Consider the following 12,225-nt stretch of genomic DNA (forward strand, 5'->3'; position numbering starts at 1 on the left):
GGAGTGCCCGGGCATGCGCGCGGGACGCTGCCGGTGTACCGAGCACATCTGCCGGGGCGAAGAAAGAAGGTCTGGCCGCAACGGAGGGGAGACCAGCAGTGTCCGGTCAGGTAAGGAAATTCTTATTTTTTAGCATCATGCCCGCGGGAAAGGAGGGACCTGCTGCAGGATTCTCCATGAAGATTTTCCAGGTTGACATGAGGCCTTAACACCCATCCTGCAAAAACTCGCGTTTGTGTGACTGGGGCATTATACCAGGCTGTGAGGTGCCACCTACACTGCGCTCTCCGGCTTCACTACCAGGAGATTATGAAGCCACAAGCCTATTTTTTTTAACCTTCCTGTGAGGACCCTGCACTACTGACCGGCCTGCAGCCAGCCTGTCCCGCCGTCACACACTGCAGTCTTTGTAGCTCTGCGCGCGCTACTCCACTGCGCGCTTTCCCGCCTTTCTCTCTGCCGGAAGTACCGCGCATGCGCCGCGGCCGCCGCCTCCCCACAGTCTGACGTGAATCCGCTTCAGCCCAGTGTCATGGCGCTGGAGAGCAGCCGGGTGATGATGGAGGATGAAGACCTGGAAGACGGAGAGCTCAGCGGCTCCGACACCGACATGAAGGTGTCCCGCCCGGCAGATAAAGCTGCGGTGCAGGTAGCCGCCTCCATCAGTCCCTACAGTGCGGCGTCCGTTCCCTCAGCTGCGGGGCGTGGGCTCCACATGGCGGTGTGTGCTGTCCTGCAGGCAGCCGGGGACGTCATGTGTAGTGGCCGTACGCCGAGGGCTACAGAGCCAATCCCCATTTGAGATGTATTGGTTTCAATGGCGCCTCGTAGACCTGCGCTCCAAGGGGCGCCTTCCATGCGCTGTGTGCGCTATCTCTGCGTGTCTTACCGCCCCGCATCCGCCATCAGAATGACCGTGTGCGTTATAAACGCCGGCGGACGCAGAGTATAAAAACCGTAGTGAAATACTGTAATCAAAATAGCTGCGTCTTACTGACGCCCTGTGTGAGTGCGGCCTGCGGGCGTAAGTTCATTGCGTATTACACGTGCGTAATAGATGGCGAATGCGGTACTTATGTATATTCATTGTGTATAACGTGCGGAAAATAAAAACACGTTCTATTTTACCGCGCATTATGCATGATTGAGGCTTATAAATACTGTAATAAACACTGTACATACGGGATTACATTGTGTATGTGCGCCATTTTATATGCAAAGTCTCTAAACTGAAGGGAGAAGGGGGTGGAATGAAACAAGGAAAGCTGCGCAGGTATTAGTGTATCTTGACACCACTGCAAGCTAGGGGTGTGACAGGAGGAATGCTGGTAGAGCACTGTGGAAGAAATGTCAGCGTTACCTGCAGCCTCGGGTAACATTTGTGATGAGGCTTACATTAAAATTTTGCAAATGCTGTCATGTTACCGCTGTAACATGGCAGCATTAACATCTACCAGTGTAACCTCATCACAAATGTTACGCTCACCCTAAGGTCCCCCACTCTCAGCTGCCGGACCCACCGCTTCAGCTGCGCTGGGTGCATTGTCTCCACCGCTCCCCCGCTCACAGCTGCCGGCAACAGTGTTTGTGTTCCGCTGCCATGAGTGTCAGGTCCGTGGAGGACGCTCCCCCGCTGAGACATCCCGCCGTCACCGCTTGCTCTCCGCCACCGGTGGCAGTGACTGATCCGTGCCAGGCGCTCCCCCAATGACAGCTGGCCGGCTCCTCGCTTCTGCTCCCCGTTCCCAGTAAAGACGCATCTGCTGGGGTTTGGGGGGGTAGAAGGGAAAGCTGGCGGTGTGTGGTCAAGCAGTGTCAGGCCACCAGATCACACTGTGTCTCCCCCCAGCCCTGGGGTCTCCCTGCACCCGCCGGTATGTACAACGTAGATTGCTTGGGGCTGCCTCAGACAGTTGTGGAGTGCCATCCTAAGGACGCTTTGGGCTCTGTGAAATAACCCAGCGCCTTGTGCTTCGATGGCCAGGAAGGCCGTGTGAGCTTTGGGGGTGCCTTTGCACCAGGCACCGCTGCATGTCTTTTCAAGGCAACTTCTAGTGCCCTTCCAGGGCCTAGCTGGCAGGCTGCTGTGCAGCCAATCAGGTACAGGAGGTGTCACCCCCCCCCCCCCCCCCTCAATCTTGACTCCCGCAGGACTTCCTGGTGGCGTCAAGATACACTAATACCAGCTGCACATGGTGGCGTGCGTGAGAATTGCTGTCATGCACAGTCAAAAATCACTGCCACAGCGGTAAAACCCTGCGTTACACACAGCCGGTTACTACACGTTCGTGTGCGCCGGCCTTATTGCGTCTTCATGTTGGTACGTGGAATCCGCCTGCAGGATCTCGCTGGACTTCTGTGTTTACATTCTGATCTCATGTGCCAAACGGGATCCCTTGCATGCGGTGACTGTGTATATAGCGTCCCTTGTAACCTGCGGGGTGTGTCAGCATACAGATTATCATATTATATTCTGTATATTACATGGAAACCTAATCGCGGTGTACGCTTCTGCGTGATGGAGGTTCCAAACGACGTCCGATGGTGATGTGAACGAGCCCTCGAATGTAGTCAAAAGCATCTAGATTTTAAATATTTTTTGTCCTGTTCTAACCTACAGGTGCATGAAACTATACATTTTTTGGTATGAAAATGTACTGCATATGAGTCACAGGATCTCTATATGATTCACAGGATCTCTGCCAATCAGCTGATTGAAGAGGTTGCTGCACTCAGGTGTGCACCACGGTCTTTTCTCAGGCTTGTGACGTCATGCTTGTTGGCCACATGGTCTGAGGGCAGCTCGCTATCACTCAAGTGAATGGGATTGAGTTGCACAACCACTATACAACATATGACGCTGTGACAATACATTAAAGTGACGCGCCCCCGAGCGCCGCTCCTACTTCACTCAGCTGGGATGCAGAGCGGAGGACCCCACTGATCAACTCTTCGTGACCTACCTACTGGAAAACACCTTTAATACGGTGCATATTTTGGCAGTCCGAACCTCAGAAAATCATATTGTGCTAAGCCCCGTCCATCTGTCAAGCAATAGATCTTGGCTCTGGCCACTTACTGTTTAGCCTTGTGGCATGTGAACACAGCCTTAGGTGCTCAGTACCTATAGTAAACTAAACTGGTGTGTTAGTATAGAATTTCATTATTCTTTGCGGGATCTAACTTCCCAAACTGCAAAAATGTAATTTGTAATCTTATTTTCGCAGAATTTCACTGTTGGCAATGAAGATAAAGGCTTCCGGAGCAGCACATCGCTTCCAACCAATGTCCCCTACAGGAATATCTCAAATGTTGACTCTAGTGATGATAGCGCCAGTGACTCCGATGAGGATGACGGTTCTCCATGGAAACGTAAACGGCAGAAGACTTCCAACCCTCCTCGTAATGTTTCCAGACCAACCCCATTTATGTTTGCTGATCAAAACAAGCCGGCAAAGAATAACATCTGGGGGGCAGTTCTTCAGGAACAAACCCAAGAGGCTGTAGCAAAAGAACTTGGCATCATGGATATGGATGGCCTAATAGATATGAGCAGGCAGTCAGAGACTTATAATTATGTTCTTGCCCAAAAACTCATGGCAAAGTCAAATGATGAGGAAAAGTTGAGCTTAGACAAAGAATTGGAAGAGTATATGCATGAAGACCGGGGGCATGTGTCAAAGGAAGAAAATGGACACTTAAAGAGGAAGCGACCTGTGAAGGAAAGATTAGGTGAAAATCTGGAAATGAACTACAAAGGTCGATATGAAATAACTGAAGCTGATCCAGAAGACAAAGTTGCAGATGAAATTGCATACAGGTCAGTTTTCAGGATTTTGCTATACATGTTGTATGTCCTCTATGAACATGCCTACAGAATCTGGGCGATACCTCCTTTTTTTTACCCAACATTTCCTGTCTCTTCCTAAATTATTAGACTGTTATGAAAACTGTATAAAACTAGCCACATTTCTTGCATGGTGTGATCACCCCTTGGGCCTAAAGTCATAAGGACGCGTTCACACAATATATAGATATATAGAGAGAGAGATATAAAATATATTTTTCTGTATACCTGCATACCTGAAATCCTATGTGTGCAAAGACAGCCTAAAACTCATTCTGTTCTCATTCTGGCAGGATATGGCAGTACAGAGCTTCAATGAGATGTTTATGGATCATCAAGTCTTTTTGTCCCCCACCCCACCCCCAATGAAGACCTATTTCCACATTTTATAGCAGAAACGTCAGTCATACTTTTTGTGTCAGTAAGGGCCCGGCCATACGGTCTTCTCTGCCATCCGTTTCATGTATGCAGTGCAGCAGGTGACCTTCCTGAACCTGGTGACAGAATTCCAATAAAGGGATTGTCCAGTTGTAAACTATTGATGGCATATCCTTAGTTATAGGCCATCAGCAGTATATTGGCAGGGGTTTGCCACCAGGTCAGTGTTCCCGTACAGCTTTCTGCAGGAAGCGGACAACTTAGCTTTAACTACATTATAAAATATTTACTTTTATTGTGTTATTTATCATACGCCTTTGTTCTCCTCATGACTTCAGTTTCCAACTTGGTGATGACTTCTTTATTCCTCCTGACTGGTTTTATTAACATAATAGTCTGTCGGGTCTCCGTTTCCTTTTTTTATGGCAAAAATAATGCTTTAGACCACACTATTTTTGCTTGCAAACCTGAGCCCAACACAAGTGTGAACGGAGCCGAAGTTGTGACATGATGTGAACCTTTGATCTAATGAATTAAAAATGTAACCCTCGTGTGGTACCATGGGGTCTTTTTGACGCTAGCCTTGTTCATTGCACTTTGAAACTGGTACCACACAGAGGTTAAATTACAATTGAATAAAGTTAAAATTATTTCCTATGTCTTTCTAGGAATAATCTCCTTCCCAATCTGACAATGGGAGTGGAGTGATGCAACTGCAGGCTGAGCCTAAGCATCCACACAGTGCCAAGCGCCTATTGTGCATGCGTCCTATTAATTAGAGAAATATCCAAGCACAATACATGCTGAGCATTGTACAGTTTCGCCTGCAAATAGGGAGATGGAACAATACCTCTGCAGCGCCACCTACCAGAATGTAGTGGTCCTACAAGTCAATGTCTGACCTTTTAAGAGGTCTTGTAACAATGAGTGGAAATATAAACTAAAGCTGCAGTTTTCTCCAGAAGGAGATCATCGCTGCGTACAGACACGTGTTTTGGTGCTTTTGTCCCTCATCAATGCACAGTAGGTTGCGGAGTGAGAGGTCTATGACTTTGGTCGGGAAAGATATAGTTTCTCCTTGGGGAAAGCACCTAGAAGGTGAGAGGAGACCTTTGGCCTTACAAGTCTCCTCACGCATTCTAGGTGTGTTCCAAAGGAGAAACTATAAAATCCCCCTACGTACAGTTTCACAGCATTTAGCTGTGTTGCTCTTGTGTGTCTGCATGGGCATGAGAGGGACTCTGAAAATGCTGCCATTTATTTATGTTGCCCAGTCTCCAGTTTTTGCCCATGTTTTAAGGGAGCAGTTCTATGTAAACCTGTTCAGTTTTTTCCCCTTTGGATAAGTCAGCGTCACCCTGTGCTTTCAATGCTGCAGCTGTGGATATTAGATTGTACGTTTAATGTGAGGGGACAGCTACTTCAACTTTGTTAAAAGCTGAAGACGCCCTTTAAACAGTTTGTAGATTTCTGTACTAACAGAAGCTTTCAACAAGTCAATTTGTCCATGCTGTTTTTTTTGTTCTTTTTAATACATATGAATTGCTTCATTTTGAGATTACATTTTTTCATAACCTATTTTCTTCTCTCCTGTGTAGACTCCATGAGCCCAAGAAAGATCTGATAGAGCGAGTTGTAAAAACGATTGGCACAAAGAAGGCAATAGAAATCCTTATGGAAACAGCAGAGGTGGAACAAAATGGGGGACTTTTTGTGATGGTAAGTATTTTAATTTGCGTCGTCCTAATAAATGTATCAGCGGTGCATGTGTGACCACTTCTCTATTCTCCTCTATGGGACTAATGGTGCTCGGCTATCTCTCTAGACTGTGAACTGAGTAATGGTCACACACATATGCACCTCCGCTCTATTAACTATGGGGATTTGTGGTGCACAGCTCTTGTGAACGCAGCAGGTCGCATCGTACCCACATCAGTTTTTTTTTCCTCTGATACAGAGCTTCCTAGTCCTGTGCATATACAAACTTAAATATAGATGAGCAGCGCTGTGTAAGTAATTCCTTGTTACAGATGGAATTTTTTTATTCATGCATCGAAAAGTATAATTTCTGCTGCAATTGTATGTTTTTGCATGGGTCAATAAAAGTTTGTCTTTGCATAACCTGAAGTGCTGCAGTGTCCTCTTTCAGATTTAAAAAGAAAAAAATTCTGAAGTTCAGACATAAGGGATGTCACCGCTTGCTGCAGACAGCCAGCATGTCACTTTTTATATCTGTCAATTCAGTGGATTTGGAGCTCTGTATCAGAAAAACAGGGGTTCACCTCATGAACATACATCTTCTCATAAGTGCATTTGTCTGATTTGTAGAATGGAACCAGGAGGAGAACTTCTGGCGGTGTTTATCTAAATCTCCTGAAAAACACACCAAGTATTACGTCTGATCAAGTGAAGGTATGTACGATGACCTTAGGGGAACTCTATGGTACAGGGAGCCTTGGGATTCTTCCTGTTTTCCCTACCACGGTCTGTATAAATCTTCAGCAAGCACCTTTTCTTCCAGCTGAGCTTCCATCTTTCAATGCAGCTGCATTAACTGTAGTAGTGTATCTGTTGTAAGGAATGTTTTACCGTGAATATGGGGGGGCTCTTGGAGGTAGAGAGAGGACAGTTTGTGAAGATTTATACTGCAGGAGGTAACAGGATGATTGGCTGCTGCAACAAAACACAGGCCATAGATATGCCAAAAACAAATCTTGCAAACAGATTTTGATACTTATTTGCTGTAGAAATGGTGTGGATTCCTCAGTTTACAGTGCAAGAAGTAGAATCTGCTGCATTTCTGTGGCAAATCCGTATGTAAGATGCCATGTGTGAATCCACTCTGATGCCAATTTTCTCATGCAAAATAACAGGGTCATAGGAGCTGAAATCTTGTCTGTTCAGTCCTTGTTTAGAACGGAGTTTGAACTGTCTCTATAGACGTGAGATTATCAGAATTTCATATTGGAATAGTGTGTCAATTTTTTTTTTCTGTTAATTGTGCTAATGCAGCAGGGGTGCACAACCTATTGTGAACCGAGGGCTGCACTGCCATACTGAACCACTCATAAGGGCTGCAAAAATACTTAGAGATATATCTGGCATATTAAAAGTAAAAAACATATATATCTGACAGGAGCAGGTTCCACATGGTTAAGAAAAACAATTCAGTTTTGCCACTTGTGATTTATTTTTTTTTCCCTCCTAAAGCCAAATACCCACAAACTGATTTGTACTGCAGTTCCTGCGGCGAAAATCCGCGAGTGAGTTCCGTAGCTATTAGGTTCTATTTGAACCTAATGGCTTTTCTGCCAGCCAATGCCGCCATGTTCTATTTTCTGTGGATTTACGCCGCGGGAGGTCTCCATTAATATAGTATTAATGGAGACTGCGGGAAAAACGCGTGTTTTTCTGCTATCACCAGCGGGCGTGTTTTGTTTACCACCACGGTACCCCTGCGGCATATCCCGTAACGGTCGTGGGCATGAGCCCTAATGGCATTCACTATGACATAACTTTTTATTTTTTCCTCTGGAAGATCGATATGATTACAACAATAGCAGCATTTTTTTTTTAAATTGTTTTACCACTTAAGGTCTCATGTCCACTTGCACGCACGGATTCCACTGCTTTATCCTGCAGTCAGATCCGTGCGTGCCTGTGGTCATGGACAGAAAAATACAGTTTCTTACCTCTCCGGATCCAGCGCGGGTCTCCTCTGTCGCGGTCGGATCTTCTTTCTTTAGCACTGCGGATGTTTCCGGGCCTGCCGGCCGACGCGCATACGCAGTGCCTTTTTTTTTCTATTTTGAATCTCCTGTTTCCCCATGGATCTGCGACACGTCCACAGTGACCACTGCGGGCCTGCCACGCATCAGACTTCTTTTATTGACTTTAACAAAAGCCGTTCCTGTGGGATCCACAGGAAAATAGAGCATTCTGCGGTTTCATCCGCGTGCTTTTAGCTGCTCTGTGGGCGCCCATGTCTCCCTATCAGTGGTTTGATTTGCGACTCTCCTGTGCGGGTTCCGCAAATCAAATCCACCCGTGGACATTGGGCCTTAGTGTGTTAAAATTATTGCATGGGTGGTTATGGTTGTGTCGATACCAAACATGCTTTTATTTTTAAACAAAAAGGCAAGAGTGCAAAAAAAATTGTGGACTGTTTTTACTGGGGTTTTCTTTTCTCCTTTTTTTTCACCTGAGTCCCTGAGGAAACTTAAACCTGCGACCTTGTGATCACTCTAAAATACACCGCAGTACTTCTGTAGTGCAGTGAATTATGTGGTTTACTGCCAGTAATTGCAGACTTGAAGGCCACTGTTGGTTCTTCAGTTGCCATGGCAACTCATCAGCCCTTCGCAGTTTCATGGCAGAGAGCCAATGACTTCACAAGGGGGACCTGGTTTCTTGCTCCCCCTGAGGACGCTGCAAGGCGAAACATGTCGGGTGGCTATAGATTACATTTTAATAGGGTTTTGGTGGTGCTTACTTATTAATTTTTCACATAGGCTTTTGGAAGTTGGCCATCCAGGCCTATGTTTTAGTGTGTATATGCAGTTGCACACATGATACGAATTGATGACTGTTGGTCACATTTTATTGCTACCACCATTTGCCCCTTTATTTTAAATATCATTCCATATTGCCTTTTTGGTTGTTTATATTTTAGGGGATATTACCTTAAATATGTCATATCACACAAACCCCCTACCGCCCATTACGTACATGTACGTCGTGGGCTTTAAGTGGTAAATCAAGGCTTGCACAGTTGCTTCACTTTTTATTGTGGATAAATTGAAACAATAGAAAGTGGGATATACCTCCTAAGATTTGCTTGCTTGTAAGCTTGATCTGAAATGGAAACAACTTTCAATTGTCTCTATCCTAAAACTTTTGAAGCTTTCTACATTAGACTTGGAGAGGTGTGCTAGTAAATGAGCCTATTATGTGTTATTGGTACACCCCATACTTGTTCAGACTGTATATAACTGTAGAAAACTTGCATTGTTCATCCTTTATGGCTTTTCAGTCTCTGGATGTAAACAAATACTTCCCAAGCACTGACACATGACTGTAACAAAGTATATTATATTGTCTTTAAGGAAATATTTTACATGGAAAACCAGAAAGAATACGAGAGTAAAAAAGCTGCAAAAAAGAGAAGACGTCACATACTTGGGAAGAAGATGAAAGAAGCCATCAAAGGTCTTAATTTTCAAGAACACGATGACACGTCAAGAGAAACCTTTGCTAGTGACACAAATGAAGCTTTAGCATCTTTAGATGACGAAAATACTGAAATGAAAGCAGAAACGGAATATCCCATTGAGGTTGACAATTCCCATGACCTAGAAACCTTTTAACTGAAATATTATTAGGACTTTCAGGCTGTATATTAGTACTGATATATTTTTTTCTGGCCATAAGAAGTTACAGGATATACCAGGAAAATGTAGAGCAGACTGTGTGATGACATTGCTTATTAAATGCACCTCAGTTTTTTGGGGGGCCAGTTTTGATTTTGTACTTTATGATGATCTGCCTTATTTTTTTTTTCCATTGCTTATCAACTAACTTGACATGGTCACGGCAATGCGTTTGTACTGTGACGTATTGGTGCATGGCAAGTGGCCCATTGACAAGTAAAAGCTTAAATACCTGGGAGTGTGTAGTGCTCTCACTTTGTGTCCAATGTGTTAGATTGCTGTGGCCAATCTGCATTTTGGGAGCATTTACACAAGCTCCTTATGTGGTGAGATATGTGCATAGACTACAATGGACACATCCCTTCTGTATGCACTTGCTCCTTAAAGGCCATACCCCCTTCTTTAACAAGTGGCCCCCATTTTGCAACTGCAACGCTCAGTAGGGGATCACTTTCTGTGCAACACCGATGGAAGCATTATATGGCCCCTTTAGAGATCGCTGGGTATCGGACAATTGTAAAGGGGTCATCAGGTACACGAATTGCTTATTTGATGGGACTCGCTAAATGTGGTGGTAGTTCCAGGTTGAGGACTCCTATTATTGGCTCCATACAATGAATAGGGGCATATGAGAAGATTAAGGAGAGACTCTCTTCAGGCTGGATTCATACAGTTTCTTTGGCCAAAGCAAGCGTGAGTAGCTTCAAAAGGAAGAAAGTATAAATGATTTTTTGTCTCTTTATTATCCACTTCTGCATTTTGACTCAAAAGACTGCAACAAATCTGTTTTGAATACAGCCTTAAAGGGAATTTCTATCCTCTAATACCATTCAGTTTTTTAATATTTCCAAAATTAACTGCTGTATTTTTAAAATTTCTTAAAATATCTTTATTGCAAAGTTCTGTTTTCCTGACAGAGTATCAAATTCCCTGGTAAGACCAATTGTAAGCACAACATTCTTGTTTCCTGGAGCTACGACTAGGGGGATTTTAGGAGCTAACTGCATACCACTATACATCCAAAGCTATATTTATTAATCGGCCTAGAATTACAGAACTAAACATGACATGATAAAAGGTAGAGACTTACATCACCGATGGGCTTAGTGGGGTAAACTTAATATTCTTAACGTAAGACCATATTACTAAAGCTTATTTTTGTCAAGACACTAGAAAGCCTTTAAGTTGGCCTCTAAACACTTTAATCGTGTTTTGTAAAATCTCATCTTGCTGCCTTCATCTTCATTGACTGTTTTAAAGTCTTGAATCTCACAATTTAAACATTGTTTTTCATGCTTTTTGTGTTTTGTCTTTTTGATTTGGTGTCCTTTACCTTTTTCTGCTAAGAACAAAATGGTAACTACTGAAGTTCATGCGCACAAATGTCAAAACAGGGTTACTATAAAAGAAATAGACATTTACAAAAAATATAAAATGTTTAATGTCGTTTGTATGACTAAGTTACAAATGTTTTTGTAAGCCTTTTCATGAACATGGCCCACTTGTTCCTCTGCTACAGGTGTCTCCCAGAACTCTTTTGCTTTGCATAGATAACCAGTGTTTTGAAATTTCTCTCCATGGGCGCTCACATGATGCTGATGTCATGATAAGCTGCAGCCCCAAAAACATTCATCTCAACTCTGTGCTACCACATATTAAAAACAAAAAAACCGCAAGGGGAAAAGGTTCTTCTCCCTCAGCCCACCCGATGGTGTTAGATGCACTAACACAAAACACATTGTTTTCGATGGAACCGCGGCTGCTGCCGGCGACTCCATTTAAAACAATGGTCTGCCGGCACCCCTGCATTCTTTTTCAGGAAGGGCTTTACACATAAGCCCTTTCCTGCAAAAGAAAAATTTAAGTCAGCTGCGGTAGAGGATTCTGCTGCTGGCAATTGATTTCAGGAAAGGGCTTTAAATATAAGCCATTCCCTGAAAATGAAGCCAATCACATTCAGCTCTTTCAGCAGGCTGGGATTTTAAATCCCCGCCCGCTGATAGATCAGCACCACAGTGCAGGGGACAGCAGGAGAAGATGCGACTGAGCCCCAGCAGCTGAAGCAAGGTGAGTATCTATTTTTTTTGTTTTTTAAACCACTTTTACTTGACTTTTCAGGGAAGGGCTTATATTTAAAGCACTTTCCTGAAATCAATTGAAGGGGTTGCCAACAGCAGTTTCCTGTACCGCAGCTGACGTGTGACAGTAGATGATAGAAGAATTCCTCTGCTGCATGTGTCACAGATGTAGCAGCAGGGAATTCTTTTAACTAGCGGGTATGCAGGAAACATCTACCGCATGTGGCAAATGTGTTCATCCCCGCGAGGGTCGCGGCGGACAGGTAAGTGTATGTATGTGTGTATGTGTGTGTGTGTGTGTGTGTGTGTGTGTGTATATGTGTGTGTGTGTATATGTGTGTGTGTGTGTATGTGTGTGTGTGTGTGTGTGTATGTATGTATGTATGTATGTATGTATGTATGTATGTATGTATGTATGTATGTATGTATGTATGTATGTATGTATGTATGTATATATATATATATATATATGTATATGTATGTATATTTATTT

At 44.1% G+C, this 12,225-nt stretch overlaps 1 protein-coding gene across 1 annotated transcript; it reads left to right on the forward strand.

Moving 5' to 3' along the window:
- Positions 1-509: 509 nt before the first annotated feature.
- On the forward strand, positions 510-11,089 carry PHAX (phosphorylated adaptor for RNA export). The gene is made up of 5 exons (XM_066603134.1): positions 510-649; positions 3,228-3,820; positions 5,824-5,944; positions 6,554-6,637; positions 9,331-11,089. Exons 1-5 carry the CDS (start codon positions 533-535, stop codon positions 9,589-9,591), a joined length of 1,176 nt encoding a protein of 391 aa, XP_066459231.1. The 5' UTR covers positions 510-532; the 3' UTR covers positions 9,592-11,089.
- Positions 11,090-12,225: the final 1,136 nt, after the last annotated feature.

Source organism: Eleutherodactylus coqui, chromosome 5, assembly GCF_035609145.1.
Source record: "Eleutherodactylus coqui strain aEleCoq1 chromosome 5, aEleCoq1.hap1, whole genome shotgun sequence".
Classification (NCBI taxonomy): domain Eukaryota; kingdom Metazoa; phylum Chordata; class Amphibia; order Anura; family Eleutherodactylidae; genus Eleutherodactylus; species Eleutherodactylus coqui.

What these genes read in the sequence shown, in the direction of transcription:
- PHAX (XM_066603134.1), top strand. Translation starts at nt 533, where the DNA reads ATGGCGCTGGAGAGCAGCCGGGTGATGATGGAGGATGAAGACCTGGAA. An exon ending in CAGATAAAGCTGCGGTGCAG is followed by an intron (nt 650 to 3,227) that starts GTAGCCGCCTCC and finishes TTATTTTCGCAG; the next exon opens with AATTTCACTGTTGGCAATGA. An exon ending in GCAGATGAAATTGCATACAG is followed by an intron (nt 3,821 to 5,823) that starts GTCAGTTTTCAG and finishes TCTCCTGTGTAG; the next exon opens with ACTCCATGAGCCCAAGAAAG.